Source organism: Pinus tabuliformis, chromosome 5_1 (assembly GCF_031772625.1).
Source record: "Pinus tabuliformis cultivar Carrire ecotype Pingquan chromosome 5_1, CPIR1, whole genome shotgun sequence".
NCBI classification, from domain to species: Eukaryota; Viridiplantae; Streptophyta; class Pinopsida; order Pinales; family Pinaceae; genus Pinus; species Pinus tabuliformis.
Window position 1 is genome coordinate 242,388,038 of NC_142305.1, and position 17,508 is coordinate 242,405,545.

At 36.6% G+C, this 17,508-nt stretch overlaps 1 protein-coding gene across 4 annotated transcripts in view; it reads left to right on the top strand.

Moving 5' to 3' along the window:
* The first annotated feature begins 12,027 nt into the window (after nucleotides 1-12,027).
* The window catches only part of LOC149164313 (la-related protein 1A-like), a 171,353-nt gene continuing 165,872 nt past the window's right edge, over nucleotides 12,028-17,508 (top strand). For all 4 annotated transcript variants that reach the window (XM_089432041.1, XM_089432042.1, XM_089432044.1 and 1 more), the window contains exons 1-4: nucleotides 12,028-13,087; nucleotides 14,787-15,363; nucleotides 15,598-15,751; nucleotides 15,888-15,978. In XM_089432041.1, the coding sequence (XP_089288167.1) occupies nucleotides 12,554-13,087; nucleotides 14,787-15,363; nucleotides 15,598-15,751; nucleotides 15,888-15,978 (1,356 nt within the window). In that variant the 5' untranslated portion in view covers nucleotides 12,028-12,553. The remainder of the gene's footprint in view (nucleotides 13,088-14,786; nucleotides 15,364-15,597; nucleotides 15,752-15,887; nucleotides 15,979-17,508) is intronic.

Consider the following 17,508-nt stretch of genomic DNA (forward strand, 5'->3'; position numbering starts at 1 on the left):
TAAATACATTTCCTAGGAATTTATATGACCCACCCGGTCAAAAACTTCAACAGAAAGATGGTTAAGGCCCCCTTTTACAGTTCCTTTGTGTCAAAACCCAATCACCCCGCCAATTCCTCCTATCAGAGCTTTAAACAACACTCAAGCCTTTATATAAGATTGTACTAAGGCCTTCCCACTAATTCCTTCTATCGAGACACTAAAACCCTTCATAACCTTTAAACCAACCATCGGCCGCTTAAACATGACGTTCCCTCTCTAACACGGTTAATATATGTTTATCACATAAAAACCTTCAGTCGCGCAATTTCCTTATAAAACCCTTTACGAAGGGAAATGTATGCAAATCCTACCTTTTTCCTGTTACCATACAACTTCTGCATGGATTTTGAGGTTAAACCTCATCGTAATCGGCTATTGGCTTGTCCACAATTCCTCATCGCCCCTTTCTCTTCCGATGTGCGACTTTCCCTTTAAAACCCCGAGAAATACACTATCGGCGCTTAAAATATTCATTATCCCATTTACAAAGGAAAACCTCGTTGGATACACATGGCGGAGTTCAAATGCATTAAAATCGCGTCTATAAACGCGTCGGGTCTGCCTCCTTCGGCCTTTCCATTTGTAAGGCCCATCTCCACCAACGCCGATATGCGATGACCGATTTAATCGTGACCGTCAATTAGGATCATGATTCGACGGTCAACGATTAATCACCTAATCACAATCGCTTAGTTATAGTTCTTAACTCCTCCGCTTAAAGTCCTGACCCGATATGGTTTACGGACCCAATGGGGTTTCTATGTTGTGTTTGATGAGTTTTCGGGTCCGCCACATATCGCATGAAAGTTTGTGTTGCGATCTCGATTAATCCAACCCCGCGATTCAATATTGGCCATCAATCTCCAATATCTGACGACTACTGTGCATCCTCCCTTCAATTCTCCGTTACTCGTTTTACTTAGCTTTACGTTGTTTTCCAGTGTTAAAGTGGTTCTCGGTTTTCTTCAAAGGTTTCGCTCTTCCACCTCAAAATTTACTCCCGGACTTATTCCGCGCCTTTCTTCAATCTCAATCCCTCCAAAGCTCTGCTTTGATCCTTCACATGGACTCAACAGTCCATTAAGATCTTCCTTGTCATGTCCTCCTCTGTGTAATCCACCTCAACTCTGCCTCCTTGCGTTCCTGCACTTGCCTGCATAATTATATATGTACACTTTTCAATTACATTCGGTTCACCTTTCAACATTCAATCACGCGCTTGCACAGGATTTTAATCAACCTCTGTGTCTTTATAATTACAATAATGAATTACAAACTGGGATCGCGGTCTCTCTGGCCTGATTTTCAATATCAGTGGCCTCTATTTCCTAATCTGCCCGTAGGCTTACAACACTCCAATCTGCTCTCTATTTCCTATTCAACCTCTCCAACCCCTGTTCATGCCTTTTAGGCTTACATTTATACAAAGGGGTTCTAAAACCAATTTCTAGTTTAGATCCCTAAATCCCTCAACAAAATCCTAAAATCCCTTTCTCATCCCTAAGGATTCTCTCAAATCCACAAAATCATGAACTAACTCCTAATCTAGGATTTACAATCAATTCTCAATCCTCTCATCACTCAACTATCCTAAGTCTCTCATGTTCTCCTATATTGAGGAACATTTACAATAAAGCCTCACAATATTCAATTAATTCCTATTCTCATTAAAATCACTCAAAATATTAAATGATTACATAAATCCAATACTTAGGAAACCAATCTTCCTTGAAACACAAGATCCCCTATGTCTACTAGAATACAATGATAATGTTGAGCTGGATGCTCCTGCATCAGACTCCCCATGTAAGAAAATTTATGACCACCTGGTCATAAGTCTGGATAATTGTTTCCTCCTGGATCCCAGACTTTATTTTGTAACTTGTCTCTGCTTGTCAATTGTTCTATTGTTGTTGTTGTCTGCTGCTGTTCTCCAGGTCTCCATACCTTGTGCTGTAATACTCCACTTGCCTTGCTTTCGTAGTCTGCTACTATTTTCCTCTTGTTGTCACTCCTCTCCTTTCTTGCTGCTGTCTTTCTCTGAGACACTTTCATCATTAACCTTCTTATCAACTCAATTTCTCTGTCCAGTATATCCTTTGTCTGCTGATTGTTTTCATCTCTTGATTGTTGAACTCTCCTTCTTGCTTGTTCTTCACTTGTTCTGATTGTTTCCTTTTCATCTTTACCCTCTTCTTTACTGTTGTTTTGCACCTTTTCTGCTGCTGCTATATTGGATTTCAGAACACTTTCCTGCTTCTGTTGTCTGCACCTGTCAACTTCTTCTTGATGGTTATTTATGACAACTTCTTGGTCATCCTTCTTCAACAATCTATCCTGAACATTTATCCTCTGCTCTTCCAACTTCCTTCTTTGAAAGTCCAGTTCCCTATATATCTCAATGATTTTTCTTGGAGTGAACTTTGGAAATTTTACACAATCTCCCATTGCTTCATTTGTTATTGATCCATCATCACAAGGTCCTTCTTCCTCTGCTAAATCTTTCTTGACATCCTTCAATAGATGTTCTTCCTTTTCTTCTTTCATTTGATTGTCCACCTGTGTCAAATATACTCCAGCTTCTGCAACAACATCTTCAATTATGAGACAATCATTACAATAAAAAATATAAGGCCTTTGTAACTCCTCTTCCTTTGGCAACACTTCAGTATGTTGCTCTGATCTCTCTGTCAATTCCTCCATCAGCACATCAGTATGCTGATTCAAACTCAAAGAACTCTTGAGACTATCAGCAAGTCTCTCCATCTCATCATCTGTTTCAATGATGTCTTCCATCACTTGTTCATTGTAGTGAACTGATTCTTTTCCAGTCTCCTTGTCATATTCTGCTTCAAAACTTGCATCTTCTAGGAGGTATTCTTTCACATCTTTGACAGCGTTAAAAGACTGTCTATCTTCTTTCAAACTTGCAATCATACACAAATCATTAGTTTTAAAAATACAAGACCTTCTTATCTCACTTGATGCTTCAGTCATCAAGTCTTCTGGCTGCTTTGAATCATTCATATGATTCAACTCTTCTGGCTCGTCATCACTTTCAAAAAGTAATGGTCAACTTTCTGGTTCACATATCAAAACTTCAACATCTTCTTCAGCATCTCCCTTTTGCTGTAGCTCAACTCTTTCAAGCCTCTTTGTCCTCTATTTGGCATCTATAATACGTTCAAGTTCCCTTAGCTCCTTTATTAACTGCATATTCACCTGTTGATTCCTCTTCTCTTGTAGCCTCTGCCACTTCACTTTCTTCCTCATGACATAACCATGTTTTTGGTCTGCTTCATTGCTTTGCAACATCTCCATTAACACTTCAAGCTGAACTGCTATCTCAACCTTCTCCCTCTCATATTCCTCTTTGCTTAATTGTCTCTGTGTGCCTTTTGCCTTGGCATCCTTATCCTTTTGTCCTCTATTGTGATCTCTTTCAGAACCTATGTTATGACTGTCACTAGTCATCATCCTCTCCATCTCTATGAGTTCCCCACTCACTTCACTATGAGTTGCACTAAAGCCTCTTCCACAACAAGTCCTCCCTGCTGCCACTTACCTCACCAAGCTCTCCTCACTCAGTATTTTGGTAAGAAATTGGTTCTTTATCTCTAGAACCTCCTTTTGAGCAACACCTTTTCTCCTTCTAGGCCTCAACTCATCTGCACTCTCAAAGAACACAACTGTTCTTGTTAGCTAATCTCTATTGGAATCCCTCAAGGTTCTGCCACATTTATGCTTTCACTTAGAAACTCTTACCAACTTCCTTTATCTTTTAGAAATCCTACCACATCCTTTGTGGAATTTCCTTTGGGAGTTGCACAATACTTTTGCATCAATGCAAAGACTACAACTTTTCAATCTTCAAATCCAATTAAAATAAACCATATCATCTTACCTTCAAGATCTCTGCTTGATCTTGTCCTCCCATTCACTTGCACTTTTGAATGGACTGTCCTTTTCACTAGCTTTCAGCTGTATCTTCAACCTCTGTTACTTCAAAAACTTCATTTACTTCCAGGATCTCACCATTTCTGCAAACTTGTTTCTACAGATCTTTATGCTTCCATTGCACAAATCCTCAATATTCAGCTACTGTCAACTAGATTTAGAATCTGATTCTTTCTCCAATCCTCCGGCTTTATCTTGGTAAAGCTCAACTATCAACAACAATTCCTTCTTTGCTAAGTTTCCTTTCCATTCAGAAATCCTTAACAATTCCTTCCATTACTACTTCTTAAGGCTTGATCTCCTTTTGTTGCGATACTTCGTTAACTGCAACCATCAATCTTCAATTTATTTCTTTGTCAACAACTCAAATCAGAATTAAATAAAACAATGCCTGTATGGTTTCTCCATCCACTCTTCACATCGGAGTGAACTTCCATTCTTCAAAACATCGTTGTAGACTCTTCCTATCTCTGCAATCTCTGCTTAATTCTGCCTTACCCACCTCTAAGAACTTAATTGCTCTTCTCCATTCTCCTAGTTGTCTTTTGGTTGCTTGACTATCAGATTAAAATCTGATCCCCTTTCCTGCATACACATCTCTCGGTTCTGAATTCTTTCAAGAAACTTCTACCCATAATCTCTTTCTTCTACCTGACACTAAATGTTTTGTTTATAATTCAGCTCTGATACCAAAAATGATGCAGGGTTACCCCTGCACATACCCATAGTATGCCTCCTCATGCATAAATACATTTCCTAGGAATTTATATGACCCACCGGTCAAAAACTTCAACATAAAGATGGTTAAGGCCCCCTTTTACGGTTCCTTTGTGTTGGAACCCAATCACCTCGCCAATACCTCCTATCGGAGCTTTAAACAACACTCAAGCCTTTATATAAGACTGTATTAAGGCCTTCCCTCTAATTCCTTCTATCGGGACACTAAAACCCTTCATAACCTTTAAACCAACCATCGGCCACTTAAACATAACCTTCCCTCTCTAACACGGTTAATATATGTTTAACACATAAAAACCTTCAGTCGCGCAATTTCCTTATAAAACCCTTTACAAAGGGAAATGTATGCAAATCCTACCTTTTTTTCGCTTACCGTACAACTTCTGCACGGATTTCGAGGTTAAACCTCATCGCAATCGGCTATCGGCTTGTCCACAGTTCCTCATTGCCCCTTTCTCTTCCGATGTGCGACTTTCCCTTTAAAACCCCGAGAAATACACTATCAACGCTTAAATATTCATTATCCCATTTACAAAGGAAAACCCCGCCAGATACACATGGCGGACTTCAAATGCATTAAAACCGCATCTATAAACGCGTCGGGTCCACCTTCTTCGGCCTTTCCGTTTGTAAGTTCAATCTCCACCAGCGCCGATATGCGATGACCGATTTAATCGTGACCGTCGATTAGGATCGCAATCCAACGGTCAACGATTAATCGCCTAATTGCAATCTCTTAGTTATAATTCTTAACTCCTCCACTTAAAGTCCCGACCTGATATGGTTTACGGACCCGATGGGGTTTCTATGTTGCGTTTGATGGGTTTTCGGGTCCGCCACATATCGCATGAAAGTTTGTGTTACGATCCCGACTAATCTAACCCCGCGATTCAATCTTGGCCGTCAATCTCTAAGATCTGACGGCTACTGTGCATCCTCCCTTCAATTCTCCGTTACTCATTTTACTTAGCTTTACATTATTTCCAGTGTTAAAGTGGTTCTCGGTTTTCTTCAAAGGTTTCACCCTTTTCGCTTTTCCATTGCAAAATTTACTCCCGAACTTATTCCACGCCTTTCTTCAATCTCAATCCCTCCAAAGCTCTGCTTTGATCCTTCACATGGACTCAACACTCCATTAAGATCTTCCTTATCATGTCCTCCTCTGTGTAATCCACCTCAACTCTACCTCCTTGCGTTCCTGCACTTGCCTACATAATTATATATGTACACTTTTCAATTACATTCGATTCACCTTTCAACATTCAATCAGGCACTTGCAAAGGATTTTAATCAACCCCTGTGTCTTTATAATTACAACAATGAATTACAAACTGGGATTGCGGTCTCTCTGGCCTGATTTTCAATATCATTGGCCTCTATTTCCTAATCTGCTCGTAGGCTTACAACACTCCAATCTGCTCTCTATTTCCTATTCAACCTCTCCAACCCCTGTTCATGCCTTTTAGGATTACATTTATACAAAGGGGTTCTAAAACCAATTTCTGGTTTAGATGCCTAAATCCCTCAACAAAATCCTAACATCCCTTTCTCATCCCTAAGGATTCTCTCAAATCCACACAATCATGAACTCACTCCTAATCTAGGATTTACAATCAATTCTTCATCCTCTCATCACTCAACTATCCTAAATCTCTCATGTTCTCCTATATTCGGGAACATTTACAATAAAGCCTCACAATATTCAATTAATTCCTATTCTCATTAAAATCACTCAAAATATTAAATGATTACATAAATCCAATACTTAGGAAACCAATGTTCCTTGAAACACAAGATCCCCTATGTCTACTAGAATACAATGATAATGTTGAGCTGGATACTCCTGCATCAGTTTAGAAATATGGTTACAACAGTGAAATCCTAAGTTTTCATGATGAAGGCTAAACATAATATTTCTTCACAAAACATTTGAGTGAGTTGTTAAAATGATCTCTAATGAATCCAGAATGTTGTGTAAATTGTTTGAAGGGTTGGATTAAAGGCCTTGGAGCCTCCTTAATATAATATCTACTATGAATACCCTCACGAGGAGAACTGTGGTGTTCATGCAACTAGAATCTATTTTGATTTGGGGTTAAGAGCACTTAAAGGTCTTATCTACAATTGTTTTCTCATGATTGGCTAGCCTTAGAGCCATTTCACCTACATGGCCTCAACTAATGTCAAATGATGAAGCTTGGTTGTTTTGCTTACAATGCATGCAAGTTAGTCATTTTGTTTTACCTCATTCATCAGTATGGGTAAGTACTTGGTTTTGTGTGGTTGAGTCCCATATGTAATCATATGCATAGGTTTCCATATACAATAGAAATTAGTAATTGATTATGGGTAAAAATTTATTCATTTACTGGAATTTAATGAATTCTTATAACAACTTCATTTTGGGGAATACAAATTTGTTTATAAATTACACACATATATTTGTATGGAAAGGTTTGAGTGAGTATTCAAAATTTAGAAAATTTTGGTAAGAATTTATCTATTTGATAGAATTGAATGAATGCTTGTAATACTTATATTACAGAAGCAAGAATTACATTTATGTAATGCAACTATATACTTTTATGCAAAGAAAAGATTTGGAGCTATGTTGGAGTCAGTAATTCTTGATAAAACATGTTTATTTACTAAAATTTATAGAAATATTGTACTAATGTATTGTTTGAAAGTAAGAATTCATTTATATATTACTCTTACATAACTCCATGCAAAGATTTGCATGAAAAATGGAGATGTGGTGACACATGGTAAGAATTTTCTCATTTACCAAAATTTTATGAATTTTTTGAAATAACTTAGTTTCTTTAAGCAAGAAGAAAATTTATATATTACTCATATATGCTTCTATGCAAAATATTGCATGAATATTAGGGTTTTAAGAATTACATATGAGAATATAATTTCTTCCCAAAATTTGATGAATTCATGTTTTGGAGAGAAGAATTCATTTATTTATTGTGTATATACTTGTGTGAAATGATTTGCACATATATTGGATTTTTGGTCATTTTGGGTAAGAATTTAGTCATTACTCAAATTTTAACAAGCTCGTTGGAGAGGATGTGTTTATCATATATTTAAATAATCTCTTCAAGGGAGTTTAATTCCTTCATAGTTTGTAAAAATCCTTCCCAAATTGGTTGTAGAGCATAGATAGATCTGCCTCATAGCGGTCGAAGAATTTGTATTGTCCGCAAATTGGGCCAAAGGGAAATGTATACACAGTGGGGAAAAAATATTTTTGTCAACGTGATGAAATCTTCGACGATAGGGAAATGGATCAAGTAATTACAAAGCAAATATTTGCCTTTTTTGTTGAAGCCTGATGAAACCATCATTGATTAGGGGATGGGTAAGCTTTTACAGTGAATAAATTAAAAAAAGTTGTTGATGCCCGATGAAGCCATCGACAGTTTGATAATTTGTGGGCATTTTTACTTATATATTAAAACTTTGGTAAATCTATTAAAACCATCGAGACTTCAAAAGTTGTTTTGGTATTTTGCATATGGATTTTGTTTATATATATATATATATATATATATATATATATATAGAGAGAGAGAGAGAGAGAGAGAGAGAGAGAGAGAGAGCGATTTAACTTAAAACCCATTTGTATAATTAAGTATAAAGTCATTTATTTGGAACTAGTGGATTACATGGTAAGGCCAAGTGCCCTTGTTGTTGATCCAACACCACTCCCAGGGTGACACGTGGACCTGGGGGTGCCTTGTCATATACCACATGTCAAAAGTACGATCATGTTGATGTGGCACTTAGTATGAAATCTTCACGGGACCATAACATGGCGATATGGACTAAGAATTTGATTATATCACTAGAAATCTCTTGATGAGTAGAAGACGATGGTGGCATTCAGAATGAGGTTTGGGTTGAGCAATGAAAGTGAATGTTTTTATAATCTTAGGTGAAGATGTGGATGGATGTTACAGGGGGCTCCATTCAAATAGATGCTTCTAATCTAATCTCCTCATGTACATCTTCTCACATCTTAGAATCCTTTACTCCCTTATGTGTGACTTTATCATTATCTAACTCTCCAACCTTGGGGAATCCTCTTCTTAATTCTCATCTATTTGCTCCTCTCTACTCACTACTTCGAAGCAGTTTAGTAAATTAGTGGGTCTGTTTGTTAATAGGGATGATGTGTGAGCTTACTTCTCGTTAAGATATGATTTTTTTTCATCGGTTGCTTGGGTTCTCTTTCCAATCAAGCCACTAGTGGAGTTGTCAATTCTTACAACCTTATGTAAAGTGGCCATATTCATGGTACTTATTATACTTAAATGGATGTTGCTCATAATCCCTCTCCTAGATATGGTACCTTCCATCTAAATTTATATGTACAACCTTTGCTAATCTCTTCTTGAAGTCGACTTCGACACAGAACTAAGCACATGCATGTTGATTTGACAATGTTTCATCCTTGTTAATCTATCTACTTGCACTACTTTCAATATTTTGGTAGGTTAAATCATCCCAAAATAATGAAGGTAGTTGCGATAGATGAACCCAACTTGGCATTTTCATTGGAATATCCTCTTACGAGTTAAACATCGCATCCAACAATCCAAGTATAGGGCTCGAGGGTCCATGAGTTATGCCTCATTTTTTAAAACCAGGTCCTAATCTTCCTTGTGTCGAAACAAGTAAGCAATGTATTCCTACTTGTAGAAGAACAACATGATTGTTCCATTTATGAGAGGGCCTTGATACTCATTCATCCACTACTCTATTACTATACAAATTTATCACAAACTCGTAAACTTTCCCACCAATGCTTATTTCAAGAAGAAAAGGATTGTTGAGAGGCCTCCCAAGCTCTTATAATAGTCATCACATTTTAGACATAAGACATTACGTAAATATATGTGATACATTGGTAAATGCATAAACAAGCCTAATGAATGATTAGTTGGAAGTGGGTACAATTTCTCCAACTACTTCTTCTAGTTATAAGTACTCATGAAGAAGGAACAAACACTCGGTTGGTTAACCTTCCCCAAATATATATTTTCTTCTCTTGAGTTACATGTGTTCTTGATGTGCTTGATACATTATAGCCTCTTCTTGAATACCCATGTAATCTAGAAGATTACAACATTAGCACCATTGCCAAGGAATGAACTTGGGTCACCCACGTGATAGGTGGGAATACTCACTACTATACTAAGATTTGAATCTCTAGATGTTTGTTAGCTATCTACAAATCATTCTTTGCTAATTGAATCCCTCTTTTATGGCTTCATTGCATTCACAACAAGGGCTTGGAATGTGGTTACCTTCCTCTCAAATTCATTATCAGTTCCCCTAATCTCCATAATGACTTGTTTATTAACCAAGGGCTTTAACACTCCCCACGCTATGCTTGAATCCTTGAAGTTTCATGAGATGAAAGCTTTCACATGAATGTCCTACCATGGTGTGTATGGTTAAAGGCCTGATCACATTTGGGAGAGACAATTTTCCTCGTGGTTTTAAAATTTCTTCATTCTAAAGGCCATACAATGTTTCACGAAAGTAAACTTTATAAGTGTGAACTTTATAACTCCTAATTCCAAATTATCGTGGTAAAATGCATTTTAACATAAAAATAAAAAACTTTTACCAAATTTGAAACTTAGATCATTATCACAATAATACATTTTCAAAACTACTAACAACAACTCAACCAACTATATTATACCAATTATATACATACCCTAATTTGAATTTATTAAACTAATAAATAATTAACTCCATTAAACAATACATTTTAATGAAGTATACTTATTTCATATTTAAAATTTAATATTCTTATATTAAATAATTTATACAAAACATGATAATCTTAATTTTAAATATACTTTATATTATATTTCAAATTTAATATTCTTAAAAAATATAATATTTATTCATTATAATCTTTTAATTTATTAGTTGTATTTTTTTTGTATTGAAAGACACTCTACAATGATGTTGTGATAAACAAAGTGACATTAAAAATCAACAAAACAAATATAAGTCTACTAAATTACACTTTGAGCAATTACATGTAAATCAAGTTCATTGCACAATAAACACACAATTATATATTTTAATTAAGTAAAAATAAAATATCTATATACAAAATTGTTCATTTTAAAAAATATGGATAAAATTAAGTATACAATTACCGAATATATTTTCTATAAAATTAAGTATACAACTATTGAATGGATTTTGGATAAATAGCTATACAACTATTTATAATTTTCTAATTTTTTATTACTAACATTTTGGATTTATTAAGTTTCCAAATATCTAATGCCACCATTACATCAAATACAACTATTTCATAAATGTCACTCACATGCCAACTACAATATGTTTTTGGATGCTACAGATCAGTTACAACATGTTTTCAAAGACTTGAACCCACTAAATTAGAGAAACAAATTGTTCACCAAACCACTTAAACTAAGATCCTTTAACACTATTTGTTAATATTAATAAATTGAAGATTAAAATAAATTATTTAAAAAAAAATCATAGTTTTCCATATTCATTTTTATTATATAATTTTTTATTTTTATTAATAATTTATAAAAAAATTATATAGAATAGAATTTTATAGAGTAAATGTAAAGGAGTATTTACTCCATGGAATTTTATATTTACACTATATTGTTTTTTTTTATTCATGTGAATGAATAATAATATCACTCCAGCCTTTAATGAAGGTTAAAATTAATTCCATTAACCAGTCATTTCGATTTGAAATATAATATATTTTATTTGAAAATAAAATTTATAATACTATATTTAAACATTAGAATAAGATGGTGTAACCTTAAAACCCTTATTACTAAAACCTAAAAAAGCACATCAATTGGAAAAGGCCAGAGAGGGCCAGTCCCACATGGGAAACTAAACTTTCCACCAGAAGAGAGACCCATGATAATATACATTTTCAATTCTAAACTTCCAATTTATATCCATCCCCACCAACATTTTCAATTCTAAGTTTCCAATTGTTGCCTTTTGTTTGTTGTTGTCCTTATTGTGTCCTTTTCAAGGTGGAAAGCATTAATAAATTCCAAGGGTTCCTCAACCCCAAAATCTAGCCCACTACCCCTCCATAATCACTATATATAGAAGATAAATTTATAAGTGGACAAACAACATGCAACCCCACCAAAAACAGGAAATCATAAAATATTTAATTAAAAATAAAATATTAAATTACTATAAATCTCCATATAGCACACCGGATATATACACAAATAATATCTCATTTTTATCCCTCTTAATGTGGATATCTATCTTTCTGTGAATTCCTTTTTGGTTGTTGTTGGCGTCAGTGGCCTTCTGCCTGCCTGCCTGCCTGCGTGTGTGTTGTGTTTTCTGAGCGTTTTTGTTTTAAATTTTGTTCTGTTAGGAAGCTCTGCAACAATTTCCTCCCGTCCAAACCCTCAAAACCCTTGTCAAACCCTCGTCATTCGATCGATCGCCATTTCGAATTCTATCCGCGGTCCAAGATTTTGCAGAAGAGATCATCGAAGGAATTCATTGGCGTTGTCGTCCAAGAAGGATTTTGGATGGGAGGAGGTGGAGGAGGGAGAGCAGGACGATACAAGAATTAGAATACAATTTTTAGATTAATCACCGCGGCCGCAATGAGGTACATTTAAAACCGAAGTTTTCGCTGAGTTTTTTTTGTTGTTTGGGAAATTTTGACGGTGAGCAGTAGGAAGAGTGATAATAAGGATTTTGTGGAGAGGAATAAGGGAATAAAAGATTTTCTGCTGGTCACATGGCCACGGCCATGGAGCCTCCGGCCGTGGATCACCCTGCTGTTGAAAACAAGAACTGCAACATTAATAATAACAACCACATCAGCAATGAAAGCCATCCGCAGAGGAAAAAGGGTTCCAAGGGCGGTAGCAAGGGCGCCTGGTCCCAGGTGGTCCGAGGCCACAACGCAGAGGCCGATGGTGCATTTAAACCCCCGCACGTAAAAGATAGGTCGAATCTGGAGCAAAGTGAGAAGGAGAATGCTGACGTGTCGTCTGACAAGGGTAAACAAGTGGAGGAGTTGAGCTCTAGCAGGTCCGATGATCAGGGCGTGGAGGAAGTTGGCATGAAGCCGGCTAAGCCTGCATGGAAGAAGCCATCTGATGGATTGAGTTCAATGGCTCAGCAAGGGGGAGCGGCGGCGGCGACGGCAGCAGTGATGGGAGCAGAAGCGGAAGCGTGGCCGGCGCTTGCGGATGCCCGGATTGGCAAAGCTGCAGATCCTCCAAAGATTGTGATGCAGGGGACTGAGAGCATGCCGGTAGCAACACAGGTTTGCGGATTACTTCTTTTTGATAATTTGATGATATCTACATCAGCATGTATGTCATTGCACTAGAGCTAGTCCATTGGCTTATCATTGAATGCCAAGTAGGGATCCCTTATTATGAGGGGCCAGGGTTCAATTCTTAGTTGGGACCAGGGTTCAAATCTTGGTTGCCATTGTCTAATGTGTTGCCAACCAATAAACTAAATATTAACATCGCACCATCTCAGAGGACTGGAGCTAGTCTTGTATTGAATGTTTTTGAAATTTATATTAACATAAGATATGACACAATATTTACAGGCATTAGAACTTAAATACAGAAAATTCGGTTGTAGACTCCACCACTAGCACTACAACGAGGAAATATTAAAACCTTAATAAGTACTTGGCTTAAATATCCAAAACAGAAAACGTCACATGTTGACGAATAACAAAATACATGCCCAAAAATACTAGCGATAAACCCAGTAGCAAGGCAGACACAGTTCACAAATCATAATCAAAGACATTAAAACGACGGAGCATGTCAGGATCATCCTTGTCATTATTAGGGATCGCTTCTCCGCCTTGGATCAGTGGCTCGTGCTTGGGAACAGTGATGTCCTATCCATAGTTTTCATTCTGTTGATCCTGCTGGGGTATTGGACTAGGGTTTCATTTGTTTTAAAAATAATTCGGCATCTAGGATTTCCAGTTTTAGCTCCCCACCATATCGCCTGTACTCGAGACTCAAGAGTCATTGCTTTTGGAAAATAAGTCTGCTAAACTTGGTATTGAGAATATTGCAGTAATTAGTGGCTCGTGCTTGGGAACAGTGATGTCCTATCCATAGTTTTAATTCTGCTGATTCTGCTGGGGTATTGGACTTTGGTTATTATCATTTGTTTTAAAAATAATTCAGCATCTAGGATTTCCAGTTTTAGGTCCTCACTGTATCGCCTGTACTCGAGACTCAAGAGTCATTGCTTTTGGAAAATGAGTCTGCTGAACTTGATATTGAGAATTTTGCAGTAATCATTATTTACATTTTTGTCATTCCTCATGACTTACTCTGTTTGCAATCATACTAATATAGTAATTTGTAATTTTGGAATTCTCGTTCACGTGGGAGCCATTTTCAGTTGTGTGTCAATATTGGTTGAGTAACTAAAATCAAATTCTGGGCAATGCGGGAAATTAACCATATCAATAACAAAAAAATGGCAATGGGATGTGAACAGAACATGAAAGCCACTAGATATGCGAGGAATCTCATAATGGTGGAGTTGAATATGATATTTGAGAAGAATTTCTGGCAAATATATAAAAGCATGACCTTTCCAGCTTTTTAATGTCTGAAAAAGCTTTGTAACTCTATTTGTCAGTTAGAAATGCAAAGTGGATATAATATTTGCCTAAGGATCATCGAAAAATATTCTTGTCCAGAATAGATGGGAACTAAAAAGCATGGAAGTTAACAAAGATGGTTATGCCAAAACTTAAGGGCTTGACAAGAGGTCATATCTTTCAATGCTTCCGATCATGTTAATTTTAAGTTTTGAAACTGTGATTTACTTGACCCTGTCAACATACTGTTGTAAATGGAAATTTCATTACTACTTTTTTAAATAATTAGGGTTTTACCTCAATACTATAGCTTCTGGGATGGTTTTATTTATACCAAAATGTTTAGAATTCTAAGCTGCCTTTTGTCTCCTTCCAGGCATCTGCGTTAGCAAACAGCAGCAGTATAAACCATACTCAGAGCCAACCAGCATCTTTAAATCGGCAGAAGTCAGGTGGTAGGCGTACTGCTGCTGCAAATGGCATGCCACCAGTGGTGCCTGCACCGACCATGTTTCCAATTCCAGTTGTGCCTCCACCTTTACCAGTTCAGGATTATATCTTGCCCGGTGGATCAAATCAAATGATCTCCAGTCAGGAAATTCATCCTGAACTTTCTTTCAAGGGGCCCACTGGCTTGGAAACTGGATTGAAAGGATTCATGCCAGGTCCTGGAAGTATGGACCATGCTAGACATTTCCAGCAGCAGAGATTGGATGGATCCTTTCAACGAGGTGATACAAATACATTTTCCAACAATTTTGGTAATAGACGTAGTAATGTGCGGGAGCAGGGTGCAAGGTTTAATCATGGGTGGAATTCTCACCGAGGATTTAACGCAAGAGACAATATTAACATGCAATCAAGAGTTGGACCAAGAAATTTTCTCAGGCCACCACCACCACCACCTTTTATTGGTCCATCTCCACCATTTATAAATCCTCAAGGTTTTCACGGTACAAGTTTTAACTTTGGATACTAATGTAACGGATTCCTCATGTATTTGATTTTCTTATATTTATTGTTTTTCCACATTATATTAATTTTTTCAATGGGGAATTAATTACTTGTCTATGAGCAATGATCATGGTTTAATGACAATTGCTTTTTGTTTTTTCTGCTGTCTTAAATGTTGGTTTTCTTCTGTTATATCTTGCAAACTTACAATATGCTAGCCATTTAATGCACAGCTGGGCCAATGTACTACGTCCCAGCACCACCGCCAGAACCTATAAGGGGTTCGCCTTATTTTCCTCATGCTCCACCTCCTGCTGTTCTAATGCCTGGTCATGAACCTTCACCTTTGCGTGCTTTGGTAATCAAACAAATCGAATACTATTTCAGGTGTGCTCTTCTGAAAGTTGCTGTTTGACCGTTTTCAAGAGCTCTTTAGTGTTTTGTGTTCAATTTTCAGGATTTTCCTGCAGTGTCTTTTTCTGTGTGGTGTTGGTTTTCATTTTTTTCTTTCTTTTTGTTGCAGTGTGGAGAATCTTATTAAAGACTACTATTTGCGTTCATGTATGGATGCACAAGGATGGGTGCCCATCTCAATTATTGCAAATTTCAACAGGGTAAGGGTCTTAAGGTTTACTATCTTTAATTTTCCTACCAATTGTTTTACTTGTTCATGTGTATGTCCCACTATAGTTGTTGGCACAACATGCCAGTAATTAAGATCTACATCCATCAACTGCATAGAGTATTTTGATGGATCGATTATGTTAATATCAACAACGTGATTATTTATTGAAGCAAATTTAGTTGTTTCTGCTTGCATTTCAGCATGAAAAGATTAAAGAACAATATTTTCCAATTTAATACTTTGGATTGGAACATCGAAAAGAATTTTAGTGCAATAGGGAACAAACCAGTATTGTTTGGCAACATGCTAATTGATGACCATTTAAACATTCTTATAATGGTTGAATGGAACCGATGGAGTTTATGCTATTTTATCAAAGAGATATATCAACCTTGTGAATATCAGAATACCAGAATACTTCATTTACAGAATGAATATGTCGCTGTTCGTAATTTGGTCTTGCAGAATGAACATCCTGTTTGAGACGAGCAATCTTGAAAAAGCTCCTACTAGTTGATCCAAAAAGGTTTAGTAAAACAGTGAACTCGTGCGATTGGCCCTTTTTAGGTGGCCAGTGACACCAAAAGTAATATCTGCAATGCTCACAGATGCGGCATCTTGTTGTTGCAGTGGAAGATAGCAGTCATATGGCATAAAATAAAAAAAAGTGCACGTAATGCTAAAAATATAGTCTCATGATTGAAAGTCAAATGTCTGAAGTTTGAACCAAAGGATACAGTAAAATAATTACATGGTAACAGAAAAGATGTCTGATGATGTTTTCCTATATCATTTGTACACGAAGCATGCTTATTGTATTGAGGTTGCTTTGATGTAGATTAGATCTTTGCAAATGAGTTTATTATGTAATCGTCCAAGAATCCAGTGGTCATTTACTTGACAATCCTGTCTGAGCCAGCAACTCTGCATGCTCGCTGTGTTAATCTCAATAGGACCCATTACCACTCTACTATTTGAAGATAGCATTTACCGCTTTTTGATCTTTCAACGTGAAAGAATCCTTGAGGGGTTTAAGCATAGTCTGCAGCTGACATCCTATACGTCTCAAGTGCCTCTTTTACAGCAAATTTAGCATATGGCAAACAGTTTGCACTGTCTCAGTGACACAATTGGTACACAAGTAAATGCATATCAGTACTTGATGGCTAGATTGTAACAGTTTTTGACCCATCACATCTTACAAAGAAAATTCATTTAGTCTTTTACTCCAATTAATAGAGACCAATATTACTTTTATCATGAGGCATTCTACGGTAATCAGAATATCTTTCAAAAGGAATTAAGAACTTCTGTTAGACTCTTTTCTACCATCGTGTATTTGTTAAATTTTAAACTCCTGTTTTTGAAAACTAAAAGCATAGGAATATAGATCGCATATTAGAGCCTCATTAAGTTGACAAGTGATGGAGTATAGGTCTGAGTAATATTAAATCTGCAAAGTGAAACCAGTGACCTAGAAATCTGTAGCAGCAATCATTTTCTGATTAGCACTGAAGGA